At 36.9% G+C, this 13916-nt stretch overlaps 2 protein-coding genes across 2 annotated transcripts in view; both read right to left on the bottom strand.

Annotated features, from left to right (window-relative positions):
• Window positions 1-9302, bottom strand: part of LOC118743592 — a 166675-nt gene extending 157373 nt beyond the window's left edge. The window contains exon 1 of the mRNA XM_036476356.1: window positions 9145-9302. The gene's annotated coding sequence lies outside the window, so the exon portion shown is untranslated. The remainder of the gene's footprint in view (window positions 1-9144) is intronic.
• LOC118743589 (piggyBac transposable element-derived protein 3-like) overlaps window positions 1973-13916 on the bottom strand; it is a 31199-nt gene continuing 19255 nt past the window's right edge. The window contains exons 2-3 of the mRNA XM_036476353.1: window positions 2138-3607; window positions 1973-2045 (exon numbers count right to left, since the gene is read on the bottom strand). Coding sequence (XP_036332246.1) covers window positions 1973-2045; window positions 2138-3607 — 1543 coding nt within the window. The remainder of the gene's footprint in view (window positions 2046-2137; window positions 3608-13916) is intronic.

The raw sequence follows: 13916 nt of genomic DNA, 5'->3' as shown, positions 1-13916 counted from the left end.
ATTTTCCGACGCTTCAGAGTCGTAGAGAGATGCTTGGTGTTCTTTTTTTAATTAAATTAATGAACGGAATGGTCAGTAGTCCCTTTTTACTGAGTGAGATAAATTTTTGTATTCTTACAAGACCCGCGAGACATTTTAAACCTATTGTGTTGAGTATTTGTAAATCAAGCTTTGAAATGCATGATGCTTTTCGGTGCTTATGCAAAGATTTTAACAAGCATTATGATTGCTTCGACACATCTGAATCGCTTTTTGTAATAAAGAAAACTTTGCTCAACAAGTTAACTAAATAAACTAATATCTGTAACCGTGAACGAAAAAATTACACAATATCTATGACTGCTTAGTACAATTGTAACGGCTTCGTATATTTTCGCGACCGCGTAGGACAATACGAGCATGGATCGGAAACTCGGCCTTTCCGACCTCACCCAACAGTTCGTCTATAGCGCGGACCATGATCAACGGCCTGTAAACAGCACGGAGCGGAAACTAGGTCTTTCCGCCCGCCGCACACAAAAGTAGACTGGAGATTAGGCCTCGCCAGCTACCCAAACTGCTATTGTATGTATATCATTATTATCTTTACAAGTTAATATGTATAATTAGTTCATCTGTAATGTATCATACATACGTAAATATCTACATTTTTCTGTAGACTAAATAAATAAATCTCGACTGTGACGTCAGCAAAACAGCTGATTTTTTCAAATTCACTGAGAGCAGATTAGCGGTGTTGCGATCGGCGCCACCTTCTGTATTCCATCCACCGTGGGTATAACATAGAAAATCCAAAGAGTAATTCAACCCAATAACTCAAAGCTGATAAATTTGCACATTCATGCTTCTGGCATGAGGGTGACGATATGTGAATTAAAAACTTTAAACCATCGTACAGTTCCATAAGTAAAGTAACTCTTCTTCTTACCGTTTTTTTCTGGCAGGCAGTAGATGTATGTTTGGCAGGCTGTAGGTGTGTTTTTGATTAGTGTATTAGTGTTTTGGTTCAGTGTGTTAGTGCATTTTGAATAAATTGTAATAGAAATAAAAGAAATTGTAAAAGAAATTAAAGAAATTGTAAAAGATAAGAGCACATGCCAAAAAACAGGTGATCTCAGCTGTAGGCATTTTTTGGCAATCAGCTGATAGTGTTTTTACTTATGAAACTGTACGATGCTTTAAACACGTGTTTCCCGTGTTTTCGGTTTTTTGAGTTATGACAGCATTGAAGTAAATGAGCTTTATGTTCATTTTCATAACATTCATATTGGATTTTGAAGTTAATATTCGAACGTTCGCCATAATATTTATAGAGTAATTAAAAAAAAAAAAAAATATTTAAAAAAGTTCTTAACTCGTCGATACTTTTCGGCATTCGCGATATTTACCCAGTATTTGTGAAAAAGTATAGAGTTCTCGATACTACTCAGTACTCATGAAAAGTATCGATATTCTGTACCGGTACTCGTATCGTTCTATCACTAGCAAAGAGTTTAACCCATATCATCCCAAGTATGTTTAAATTCCTCGGATTCGCGTAAGACTCATAGAAATTCACGTTAGTACCCTCCTGAACAAGAGCATATATTGGAAACAAAACAATTTTATTCAGTTTTTCGTTTTTAGTACCGTTCCAAAAATGGAACAATAGGAAGATATGCCTCTGTGATAACTGTATTGTGCATGTAGTTTCAGATGATATAAAATAAAATATTCTTGTGTTTATTGGTTATTTATTTAATAAAAAAGTACTTATAGTAACACATACATATCTTATAATTTATATAAAAAAGTTACATATGTATAGGATAAGATAAAAATACTTTACTTTGTATGAAAAACTGGAGAACATTTTTGGTGTAAAGCAACGTTGCATTTTTCGCATTTCATGGTAGTATTTTTATGGCACATACCACAGCGGCTTTGTTTGTTATTTTTTATTATGTGATGTGCCTTACCATCTAGTGTTATACTAGTTGGAACTCGTTTGATGACCGCCAGGGAAGATCTTGGCAACAAATTTTTCGTAGTCGAGGGTGAGGTTACTGGTATAGTTTTTGTCAAAAGATACGATGTTACAATATATCTTGTGAAAGACAAGAAATCATGGGACTCATTCTGCGCAACTGGGGACAACCTGTATAATTGGTAAGCGTTGTTGACACAAACATTTATTGGAAACATTAGTAGTTGCCAATACCATCTTTTCAAACGTATAGAAATCCGGTAGCATCCCACATTTTGGTCCAAACGATCCACGCCGCCCATGTACTTATTGTAATTTATGATACATCGAGGTTGATCAATATCCTTTTTTTGCTTCTCACAATAACGCTTGACTTTTCCAATAGGCTCCACGCCGGATTGTGTCGACGCTACAGTAACAATATTATTGTCATTATATCGAACGAGGGTAATATTCGACAAAGTATCTGTGCATTGATTGTAAGATCCTCTTATCGTCCTCTTCATGGTTTTTGGGTCTTTTAATGGCGCTTTTTCTACTCTATTTGCTCTAATTGTTCCTGTCGCATCGTGTCCTAATTTAATTATTTCATCCAACAGAGGTAAAGAAGTAAAATAATTATCCATATAAAAACTGTAAGATCCAGGCGGAAGTTTTGATATAAGATCTAAAACTACAGAAGCACCAACACCTAGTTCTGGGCGGGTATTTCCCGTCTTCGCTCCTTGATAAAGCTCTCCGTAAATCAAATAACCAAGTCGAGTGCATATAGACCAGTTTTTATAACCGAATCGAATTGGCTTTCCTTGAATATGTTGCTTTGCTCCATGCTTTCCATAATATGGGATCATTGACTCGTCAATGCTCAAGTTTTTATCGCCGGGAAAATATTTCACCCATCTTTCGTTACATAGATCCCATAAAGGACGAACCTTGGAAAACTTATCTTCTTTATCCAGATTATTATTGTCAGAAACGTGAAAATATCGCAACAGTTCCTCAAATCTATTTCGAGACATAGCAGAAGCTACACCATGAAAATTGCAATCGACGCTTTGCTCCCAGTACATTCGGTATCTGGCAACATGGTTATAACCCGATAGCAATAGAATGCCAATAAAACGCTTTATTTCTTCAGTGGTAACTCTAAAATTATGATTTCCCTTCTGAATGGCATTTTTTTCAGTTTCAGAGCGAATGAGTTCAAAAACTTCTGTATCAAAAAAAAGTTCGAAAAACTGTAAAGGATTGTCAAGATCCTCTAGAAAATTAGGTGGCTCTGAGACCTTTTCTAGTTTCTCTGGAATATCTGTGTGCGTCCACTTTCTTTTAGTTAGGCATCTTTTTTTTAATGGAGGAGCTAACGTTGCGGATGTCCTGGGTGTTTCATTAGTTTCATCTACGACTGAGTCATTCAGAAGGTCTTCAACTGTGCCTAATTCATTATGAGATGATACTGTCGCTCGAAATTCAGCTTCCGCTAATAGCTGGCGTCTTGACAAATTGTTTATATTAGCAGATTCCTCATCGCCGCTATCTTCGTCGCTCTTATCGTTGTTTTCCGGGGGCGTTATGTATATATCTGCGGACAATACATCGTCATCTTCTTCTAGTTGTGAAATAATTTCATTTAAGGACAATCTAAAACAAAACCAAATAAATAACTGAACAAAACTAAGTCCACTTCTGCATACATCTTACATTGGTATATTATCCTACTGTTCCAATAGTGGAACGGTATATATAGAAGAACAAAAAAATACACTAGCAAGTTAAATTTCTGTTTTGTTGTGCAATGATATTATAAATAAACTTACGACTTATAAAAATTAAGAATAATAATGTGTACTATCATAGCTATAAATAAAAATTACTTACATTTTGCGACGAAACATTTTCTTGCCAAAAATTTCTGCAAACAGCACGAATTAAAACACAAACTAACTGCCACACCAAAATTTTAATACTGGAATTTAAAAACCGACTCCTTCAAAGTTGTCACTACACAAAAAGAATTACGATGACATTCGCATAAAAATAAAATTAAATCGTAATAGCAACCTATCCAAAAATGGAACACTAGGATGATATGGGTTAAAATTGTTGAAATTGGACTAAAATTACGGTCACATTTCATACAACGGTAAATTTCAGAAATGCTTGTAATTCGATATTTCGAAATTTAAGGACGCTAATTTCCTCAAAATTTACACTAATAACAATCCCTTGAAAAGAAGTAACATTAGCCGTCATCGATTCGCCAACAGTTAGCGATTGTCGAAACGAACGAACTCAATGAGGTACAACCAAACTCGCTTTCGTCTATCAGTGCTAGCTAACTTTGTTGTTGCTTTCACATGCAAAATTCTTCGTTAATCGACCGGAACTCAAACATAGCGAGCGAGAAGTGGCGAATCGATAACGGCTATTATTTGGGATTTTGGAACTTAGACTTCCTTACTTGTCTAATATGTTTTCTGTCATTTAAAAAACAAACAACATGAACAAATGGGGGAGTTTCATATCACGTCATCCGTGACACACTTTGCTGTGAGCAGAGCTTGTTTTCGACTAACGCACACACGTGTGTATGAGCAATGAGTCCAAGTTGAATATGCGTCTGACGTGTGCGTGAGCAGAGCATGTGCCCCGTAGCGAATGTCATGCATTAGTCACTTAAGTGTCTTGTACGGAAAAGTTACACTTAAATGGCTTTGGAAGTCGTTCATGACTTTTTCACATAAATGGTAATTTTGTCGTTGATGTCATCTGCATGACTTTGTCATGCAGTGATCATTGATGCTATCCAAGCGACAGTATCTTAAAATGGACTTTTTATACGTGGTCGCTGCAAGACATTGTCTGTTATAAGTCTTTGATAGGAGTATACCTGCATGACATATGCTATATTTCGTTTAGGATTCACAGCAAGTGCGACTATGCCACTAAATCCTCATTAGTGACGATGTCACCGGTGACCAAATAAACAAGAAGAAACATGGTTTCCACTTTTCCTTCATGTTCGTTCCATGTTTTTTACATTAAGGGCCGGTTGTTCAATGTCTGATTAGCACAAATCGGACGTAGAAGCTCCGGTTAAATACAACTACAGCTTTATCGATCACATGTTATATGCATGATGTCGAAAGCGTCGATAATGATGTACTGGTGATAACCAGAGAATGAACAACCGGCCCTTAAACGCACCCTAGTGGTCCTTTTTCCCAAAAATAAACTGCGAATTTAGATTCTTCGGGCCCAAGATCCCAAAAAAGGTCTTTCGATTGTATAAATATGTGCATTTTAATCACTTTTCATTGATTTAAATCCGGCTCTGCGACCACCAACTTCAACTAAGAAAAAAAACGGTTAAAATCGCCAAGCAGGGAAATTTAAGAAATTACTTTTCTATATACAATCCAGACTTTCAGAAAAACTTGGTTTCATCGATTCCCCCACCGACCACGGGGAATGTGTGATTAATCACAATACAACCTCAAATTTTATAATGAAAGACTTCCATCACTGAGGTTAACTTTAATATACAAAATGCTAGTGAAATGTGCATGTGAAATTACCATGTTTGCAATATTATATTGATAAATTCTTAAAAATTTTTAAGCCAACAAAACTTAAAAATTAAAAATAATGACATTCAATTTCTTTATCTTGATTGTTATTCTAAGTAAAACCATATTTATCTTACTGTTAAAATACGATATGGGGATCAATGAAAGTATGAAAACCACTTTGTTTAAATCATAAAATTTCATAAAGTAATTAACTATAAAAGTTTTTCTTCTCAAGAAGTTATTTAATTAGTTTTTAAAAGTTAATCAAAATATAAATTTTAGAAAAAAATCACTTTTATTAGCTCTAAAAAACACGGAGTTTGTTTTTTAAATATGATGTATGACTATCTTTGTAGAAAATTTAATTCCCTACAAAACTGCATTCAGGTTTTTCTTTTATTTGTTACAATAAATTGTTTATAAAACAAAAAGTTGCGGAACAACATTTTCTTCATTGCAAATTTTTATTTTTGCGAACGTTAACTGAAAAATTAGGATAGAGGCTGAAATTTTGATATGGGACCGAAAGCAAAAAAAAACATTCGTTTTATTTGACACAGTCTAATGTACATATGTACATTCATCGTTGTATTTTCATATTGCACATACGCATGTGTGTATGTATGTATGTACATTATGAAGAATTTTTTTAGGTCTCACCCTCTCAATCGGTAATACCACTGTCACAGATATCACATACATATAAATTCTAGTCGAAAGGGGTCAAAGACTCTAAGGACTCAAAAAATTAAAAATATTTTTTTTTCATTTAATGCCCAAAATCGATACTATTAAAATCGAGGATATCACATATAAATTTTAGTTCCGATTGGAGTCGGTTAAGACGTCTTCATAGGGTAATCTGAACTTTGACCCCTGTGGTAAACAACTTAACCGACTTCCATCCGGACCAAAATTTATATGTGATATGTTCGACTATAGTAGTATCGATTTTGGGTATCAGACGGAAAAAAATGTATTTAAATTTATTTAAATTTTTCTAGTCTCCAAAGAGGAATCTGAACTTTGCCCCCTGTACGGCACGCCTCAAAGGTCTCCAATCGGAACCAAATTTTTATGCGATATCTTCGTCTATAGTAGCATCGACGTAGGGGTTGAGGCTTAAAGCTCAGATAGGCAAGACTTATACTTGACTTGAATTCCGTATATCTGGAAAATTGTAAAGCTGGAAAAGGAGCAGCGCGTGAATGTAGTTACCCAAAAAAAAAAACAACTTCACTTATAAACTTGGAGAACTATAGATTTTTTATTTCTAAGTTAAATTTCTAAGTGCAAAGAGAGCCGTGAGAGAATCATGCTGCCATTTCATTTTTTAATAAAACCCCTACAAATATGCCACACAAATATAATTTTTTGTATAAATGTAATTCCTCTGGCAATCGAAAAACAAACTATCGAATAAAGACAGAAAATAAAATAAAAACAATCACAATTTGAAGCGCGTAAATACATTTTTTTACTGGTAATTTTGTATCCATTTTGGTATAAAAACAAATTAAACGTTTGCAATTTAGGTGTACAAATACAAGTGCTGATATTCAAAAGAAAAAGAAAAGGTAATAAGTGACACGCTGAGTAATCGTTTCTAAGTTTCTAGGTAAGAAAAGTCAAATCTAAGTCTTGCATAACCCAACTTTTAGGAAATCTGATGTAAAAATTTGCTACCTACATTTAAGGACCACCCTAATCGTCACCTTAAATGCAAAAAGACGTAACAAATATCATCGTTGAAATGCAAAAAGTCATATCTAATAAAAAAAAATCAATATTTACGTTTTGAGTTATATGATGGATTTCACCCTAATTAAAACTCCCCACATCATTTTATGAAAAATATAATAAAAATATTAGTGACGACTTTTTCCATTTCATTTACGATGTTGTTACGTCTTTTTGCAGTTCAGGTGACGATATGTACGCCTTATTCCTAAGGCACAGTGCACATTAGAGCGATACGATATGCGATAAGATACGCGATGCGATATGATATGGATGCGACATCGACATGCCGAGTACGTGGGAATTGGTAGGAAGCGATGAAAACTGTGCACACTTGCTCGACAGCGACACCGCTGCGGTATAATATCGCATGTGCGACACGGTTTGCTGAACGAGGTGAGATTAGCATTTCCCGTATTTTTCGCAATAAGCATGGCCGTTTTACAGGCGGAAGCATCTTCCTCCATTTTTTTAGTCGCATTAATTAAAAACAACCCCATGCTTATGGAACTATAAAAAAAAACTACTGTAGAACAGGCATGACTAGTTTGGCATGGAGAATTTTAGCGTTCGAGGTCAAGGACACAGGTAAGTACAATATAGTAGAATATTTTTTGTCATGGTTTATTTGCTTTTGTTTTCACGTAACACAAACGACAATAATGCAAAATGTGTTTCATTTCACTTTTAAATGGGAAATACCAAAATCTGAGTTTTGCTTAAAGCAGTGTTTGCATTGTTCAACTATGCGTTCAACATTTACGTTCAACTCAACGCAGGGTTGCACGAAAAAAAAGTTGAATGGCTAAATGTTGGCTGGCAACCAACTTTGCTGATGCGATTAGTTGAAACGCTGTTCAACCAAAAGTTGAATGCAAAGTTGAACAGTGCAAACACCTTTTTATGGCGAATATTTTGATATTTTTTCATATTTTGATATTTTTACCCATTCAACTTTTTTTCGTGCAACCCTGCGCTGAGTTGAACGCAAATGTTGAACGCAAAGTTGAACAATGCAAACACACTTTTATTTTCAACAAAGATTGGAAATAAAACAAATTTTGCCTTATTTCCCATTGCTTATTTAAACTATTTGTAACAAAAACAGTTTAATGACAGAAGTAAAATAACTTTGTTTATTCCAAAAATACAATTAAAAGAAAAATGTGATATAACTCATATGAAGAGAGTAATATTCACAAAATATTTTTACTTATGAAAAGTCTAACAAAACATATGGAAAACGTCATCTTAAATAACTGCTCGGCAAATTGGACATAGCGCTTTTGTATGAATTTTATCTGTATGCTTCTTAAGCTGGAAAGCCATAAAATATTTGCACGGAACCATGCCGCAATAAACTGGGGAAGTAATAAAACAGCTTTCTCGCTTTTTTTTCTGACATTCGGCTGCCTTGTAGTCAAATTTTAAAGGCAATTTTCAAATAAAGCAGAGTCAAAATCTCTCTTCTCACTCTAATATTACTTCACCTGGTATAATTCTACGATGGGTGGGTGCATGCAATAACACCATACGCAATAATTCCCGAACTGTGCTTTATGTTCCTCACATTAAACGGGTGCACCGAGTACTTTTTCATATTATTAGCTCTTTTTTTTCTTTGCTGTAGTCACCAATATGCTACAGCAATGTCTTCATCGGATGAACTCATGGTATTAACAGAAAGGCGTTTGTGTAGCTATCACACCGCAAATGGTATCGCGTGTCGCATCGCGTATCGCATCGCTCTAATGTGCACTGCTCGCATTTCATATCGCACCGCGTATCGTATCGCATATCGCATCGCTTATCGTATCGCTCTAATGTGCACCGTGCCTAATATCGCTTTTTTGGTTCGCTTCTTACCTTAACCGCTTCATCTAGAGAAACCGCTTTCCTATGCTTTGACCTAACAAGAGACTAAGAGATCAAGAAGCCACCACCACCTCGTCGCACTCAGACCGGTCTTATCTGCTGGGAGAGTCAACACCAGCTACTTCATGCCTATGCCAACCACCAATGACCACTAAACAGCTAAACAGCAAATGCGGCCGCGCAGTAATAGCCGCAAGTGCTCATGTATGTAGTATGCACCAGCCGCTAGCCGGTAACCGGTGCTACGGCAAGCTCCAAAACGAGCGCCAACACTTTTCGCTAAGTGTCTGGCGCGGACTCTTTCGAGTGGTAGTAGTGTCTCAATATACATTCCTATTAATGTCTACTTTTGTTGTTGTTGCTGATGCAATTGTGTTGGTGGTGGTAGTGTGCGTGCGAGCGTGCAAATTTTTCCACTATACATATGTACTTATTTTAAAATCAAAAAGAGCACATACTCAGATACATACATATACACACGTACATAAGTCACGATAGCGGGTGAGCAAGAATGGAGGGAATTGTAGTTGAACCAGGCTATTTGCGAACCGCATGCTAGTGCCTCAAATCCCGTCCCCAAGATGACCAGTTTCTTAGTTGATTACATTGACAATGCGGACGAAACGCTCTAAACGATCGATCGCACAGCGGGCGCGCGACATTGTATGCATGTAAGAATAAACATACATACATACATATGTATAGAACATACCTATAAACTACGATAATAATTTCCATTTACCTGCAGTGTATTGAATAAATAAATAAAAGACAGACTTCCACAAAATTAGTCGTTGCCGCCGATGCACAGTTCTTTCAGTTGACGTTGCTGACGTTGTTGTCGTCTTTGTTATTATTATGACAACTATGTAATGCTGCTGTTGCTATTATCGTACCAGCTATTGTTTTTTTACGATAGTTAGTTATTATCTTTGTTAGGCTCGATTTAGTTGTTTAACGCAGACTCAGCTGTTGGTATCTACGGAAGTAATGGTGGTTATTTTCAATATTGATCAGGAAGGCGATAACCGGTCGATCGATGAAGGGCGATGTGGTGTTAGCGCTATGCACTAAGGCGAAAAGGCGTTCAGCTGTTTACAATGTATGCGACACTTTCTACGACAGTTTGCCTTACTTTACATTTGCCAAAGTATGCACTTGCATGCTTGTATGTGATTGGGTGAAGGCAAGTATACGGTATGCAGGCGACCTAACCTCTCACACAAACATGTATTGATATGGATCTGTTTCAATACGGGAGTAATATGTGTACGCACTTATTTAGTATTTACTGGAAGATATGTAGGCAACAACTCGCGCAAATGCTGCTTCAACTTTTATCAGATTTTGTTTAGGGGTTTTTCACTACGACTACTATTTTAGAATTGTCTTTGTTTTTACTTTTGCATTTTTTTTGCTTCTTGCAGTCACAGCTCGTTTCGACTCACTAAATTTAAATACATTTCACTTTTTTCCGTCCGTTTAATTTTGCCTTTATGTGCGCTAAATGTGATTGTAATTCTATTTTCTTAAAACATGCTCGTGTATACGCAAGTATATATGCATATACATACATATGTATCTGCATATGTACATATGTGTGTATGTTTAAGTGTGCATTCCCAGCAATATTTAAAAGAATGGAACAAAAATGCAAACTGACGAATCAAGAAACGAATATTGAGTAATGCGTTGCGTGTACCACTGTTGCGCGATGCACTAGCTTCTTAGTATGTGTATAAAAGTGCACACCTCTTCCCGTACTGATTGTGGACGTATTAGTTAAGCCGTGGTGGCAAGAAGGCGAAAACTAAACACTAACTAATAATCGCAACTGTGGCCGATCAATTTTAAATAGACGATTGCCTATCATCCGGTGACGATGAGCCCGCAACCGATTCCTCAGACTGCTTTCAGATAACTAAGGGAATTGAAATGTGCGCGGCTCACCGCTCTGGCTACTACAGATATGAGTGTGTAAGCGCACATCACACTAAGTAGCAGCATGGAGCGACAGTAAGCGGCCAAGCCATACCAACTTTTGTGGCTGCGCCAACAGCACAAAAAAGCGACAATAATACTCGCGTAAGCGCCAACAACCAACAATCAACAACCAGCAGTTGAAACCGAAACGCGGCGAAGCCAAAAGAGCAAAAAGCCCCAAAGTCAAAGCGGCAAAGTAAAAGTAGCGAAGCAACAGACTGACAGCAAGCAATGCTAGCTACTATTAGTATATATATGTATGTAAGAATGTATGTATGTACACATGTGGATACGTACACGTAGAATAGGACAAGTCAACAAGGGAGCAGCATGCACTAAATAAGTATGTATGTATATGCATATACGGCCAATACGAAGTGTGGGACACCAAGTGCTTGTATGTAGGCAGGCATAGATGAAACTGCAAAGAACCCGATCAGTATTTGAATTGTGCTCACAATCAGTTGAATTGAGCAGCGGCAAGTGTGTGCAAAGCTGTTCTCTAAACGCTGATGTGGTGAACTTTACCGATTATCGCAGAAAGACGAAGCACGCCGCGTCAAAGTACTCGCGTTCGATATTTCGGCTATGAATGGGAATGGTCATGGAATTATTATTGTTTTTATATTGGCTCTTTATAAAGTGGCGACATTGCCATTCCCATCTCCCATACCAATAACTATCCAAACAACATCACCGATATGAAAAAAGGGAAAACGCAAAGCACCACAAACGGCGGTAGAAGACGCAGTATATAAACACTAGCGCCACACCAGATCCCCAACCATAACCAATGACGCGAACACTTATGTGTAGAGTTTCGTCACATTAACACATTGGGGCTTGATAATTGCTCGTACGGGTTACGCGCACACAAGCGTACTTGATATTGACAATACCCTGTGCGGAAAAACTCTAGTTGTGAATTGGTTTTGGCGCTTCGAGTACCTTTAGACCCACTACTAGTTAGCGATAAATCTGTTTTGCATGCAAACTGGCGAATGTAACACGGTGATGTCGTAGGAATTGGAAATTGTCCTCCACTGCATTTCCTTTTCTATAGTTCAGAGCCAATTCTAAATTCGACAGATAGGATCTAATTCGCTTTGAATCCCGTTTTCTATAGTTCCGAACCAGTTATAAAATCGACAGACGAAAAAAGTAACTAGATGTTTTCAAACATTCATTTGGCTTTTTCCATGGTAGCGCTTTTTGTTTTCATTTGTTTGAACGAATCTATATCAAATTGGGCATTTGAAAACACGTTTAGATACCTATGGCTGTAGCTGAATTTCCAGAAGTGTTTGCTACTATTGGTTAGATTCCAGAAGGTCGAAAAGAGTTAAAATGTTAACACAAATTTTAGTTTTGTATTACCAAACTATGAAAAAGCATCTGCGAAGTACAGATTTGAACCCACCAAGCAAAAATCTATTTAAAGTAAACAAGCCACCCGCTGCATCCCTTTTTCGGTAGTTCCATACTAGTTCAAAATTTGCCAAATGAGATCTAGTTCGTTCTGCATCCCTTTTTCAATAGTTTCGAACCAGTTCTAAATTCGTTCTTTTAGATATAAATTTCTAGAAATAAAATTGTTTTTAAAATTACCACGTCTCGCTGCTTATGAAGTGGTGGCGATCTAGTTACTATCGGGCTGGTTCGTTTTTGGCGATAAAGATCTAGTACGGAACTATAAATTTGGTTCACCAGTTCGGAGTTTGCCTACAGGGTATTGTCGTATTTGTATGTACATTTGTACACACATGTGCATATTATTACATATGTACATTCATACATGGGCGTAGCCAGGCAGGGGCAGGTAGGGGCAGGGGGGGCCCGGGCCTTCCCCCCCCTAACTTTCAAATTTTCGCCTAGATATTCAAAAATACTACCAAGAAATGCTTGCTTGATAATTTCGGCCCCTCTAAATTTCAAGGTTTTTCCTATATATATACTGTATAACAAATTATACTCCCAACGCTAACTAAATAATTAGTAAATTGATTTGAAAAGTAGATATGTGGATCATCCGGTTCTGTATCAAGTTATTATCTCTAACTTCAAAGCACCTCCATTTTAAAAGGGTAAAAACCTGGCTGCAGTCGAAAATGAGCAAAAATTGATTGAACGGAAACTATAAATAAATTTATAGTTCAATTGTTTATTACTTTGTCTTTAGGTTTGTGTCTTTACTAAGCAGTTGGGTGAACAGCCAAGACGTTTACTTCTAAAGTGTGACAAAACAAAATCAAGTAATATATTTAGCATAAATAAATATACCAGCCTAAAAAATCTGCGTACTCAAAATGTTCAATACGCCCTCATACTTATACATACATACATATGTATGTATATCATTTAACGTTTTGTCCGGCTATTTGGTTTATTATACAGGTATGTAGAGCGAATTTAAAAAAAAATTCATCAGGGTTTAGTTGAGATATTCGTTTTTGGCCACTATGTTTTGTACATTTCCCAGTACTGCAAAGCTTTTGACTGCCATTCACCTGGGAGTGGCCAGAAGTGATTCGTGTGCTTACGGTTCAAATCGCAGCTAACTACGTCTGGATATTTATATCCATGAATACTCTGGGTAGCGACCGAACGCTAGTTTGGGAGCGAGGTAAAGTGGGAGGGCGTAAACCCCCGCGTGCGCTGGGGATTAATCGGGATGGTGCCTCTGCCCGGCTGGTTGAAGTCCTAGGGAAAATAAAGGCTGACATCAGCTCCATCCACGAAATGCGATGGACGGGGCGAGGAAGGTAAGCGTGAGCCTTGCG

Source organism: Rhagoletis pomonella, unplaced genomic scaffold (genome assembly GCF_013731165.1).
Source record: "Rhagoletis pomonella isolate Grant_MI unplaced genomic scaffold, Rhpom_1.0 Rhpom_scaffold_00007, whole genome shotgun sequence".
NCBI lineage: Eukaryota > Metazoa > Arthropoda > Insecta > Diptera > Tephritidae > Rhagoletis > Rhagoletis pomonella.
Note: the sequence above shows the minus strand (reverse complement) of the source record. Positions and strands in the feature narration are given on the sequence as shown.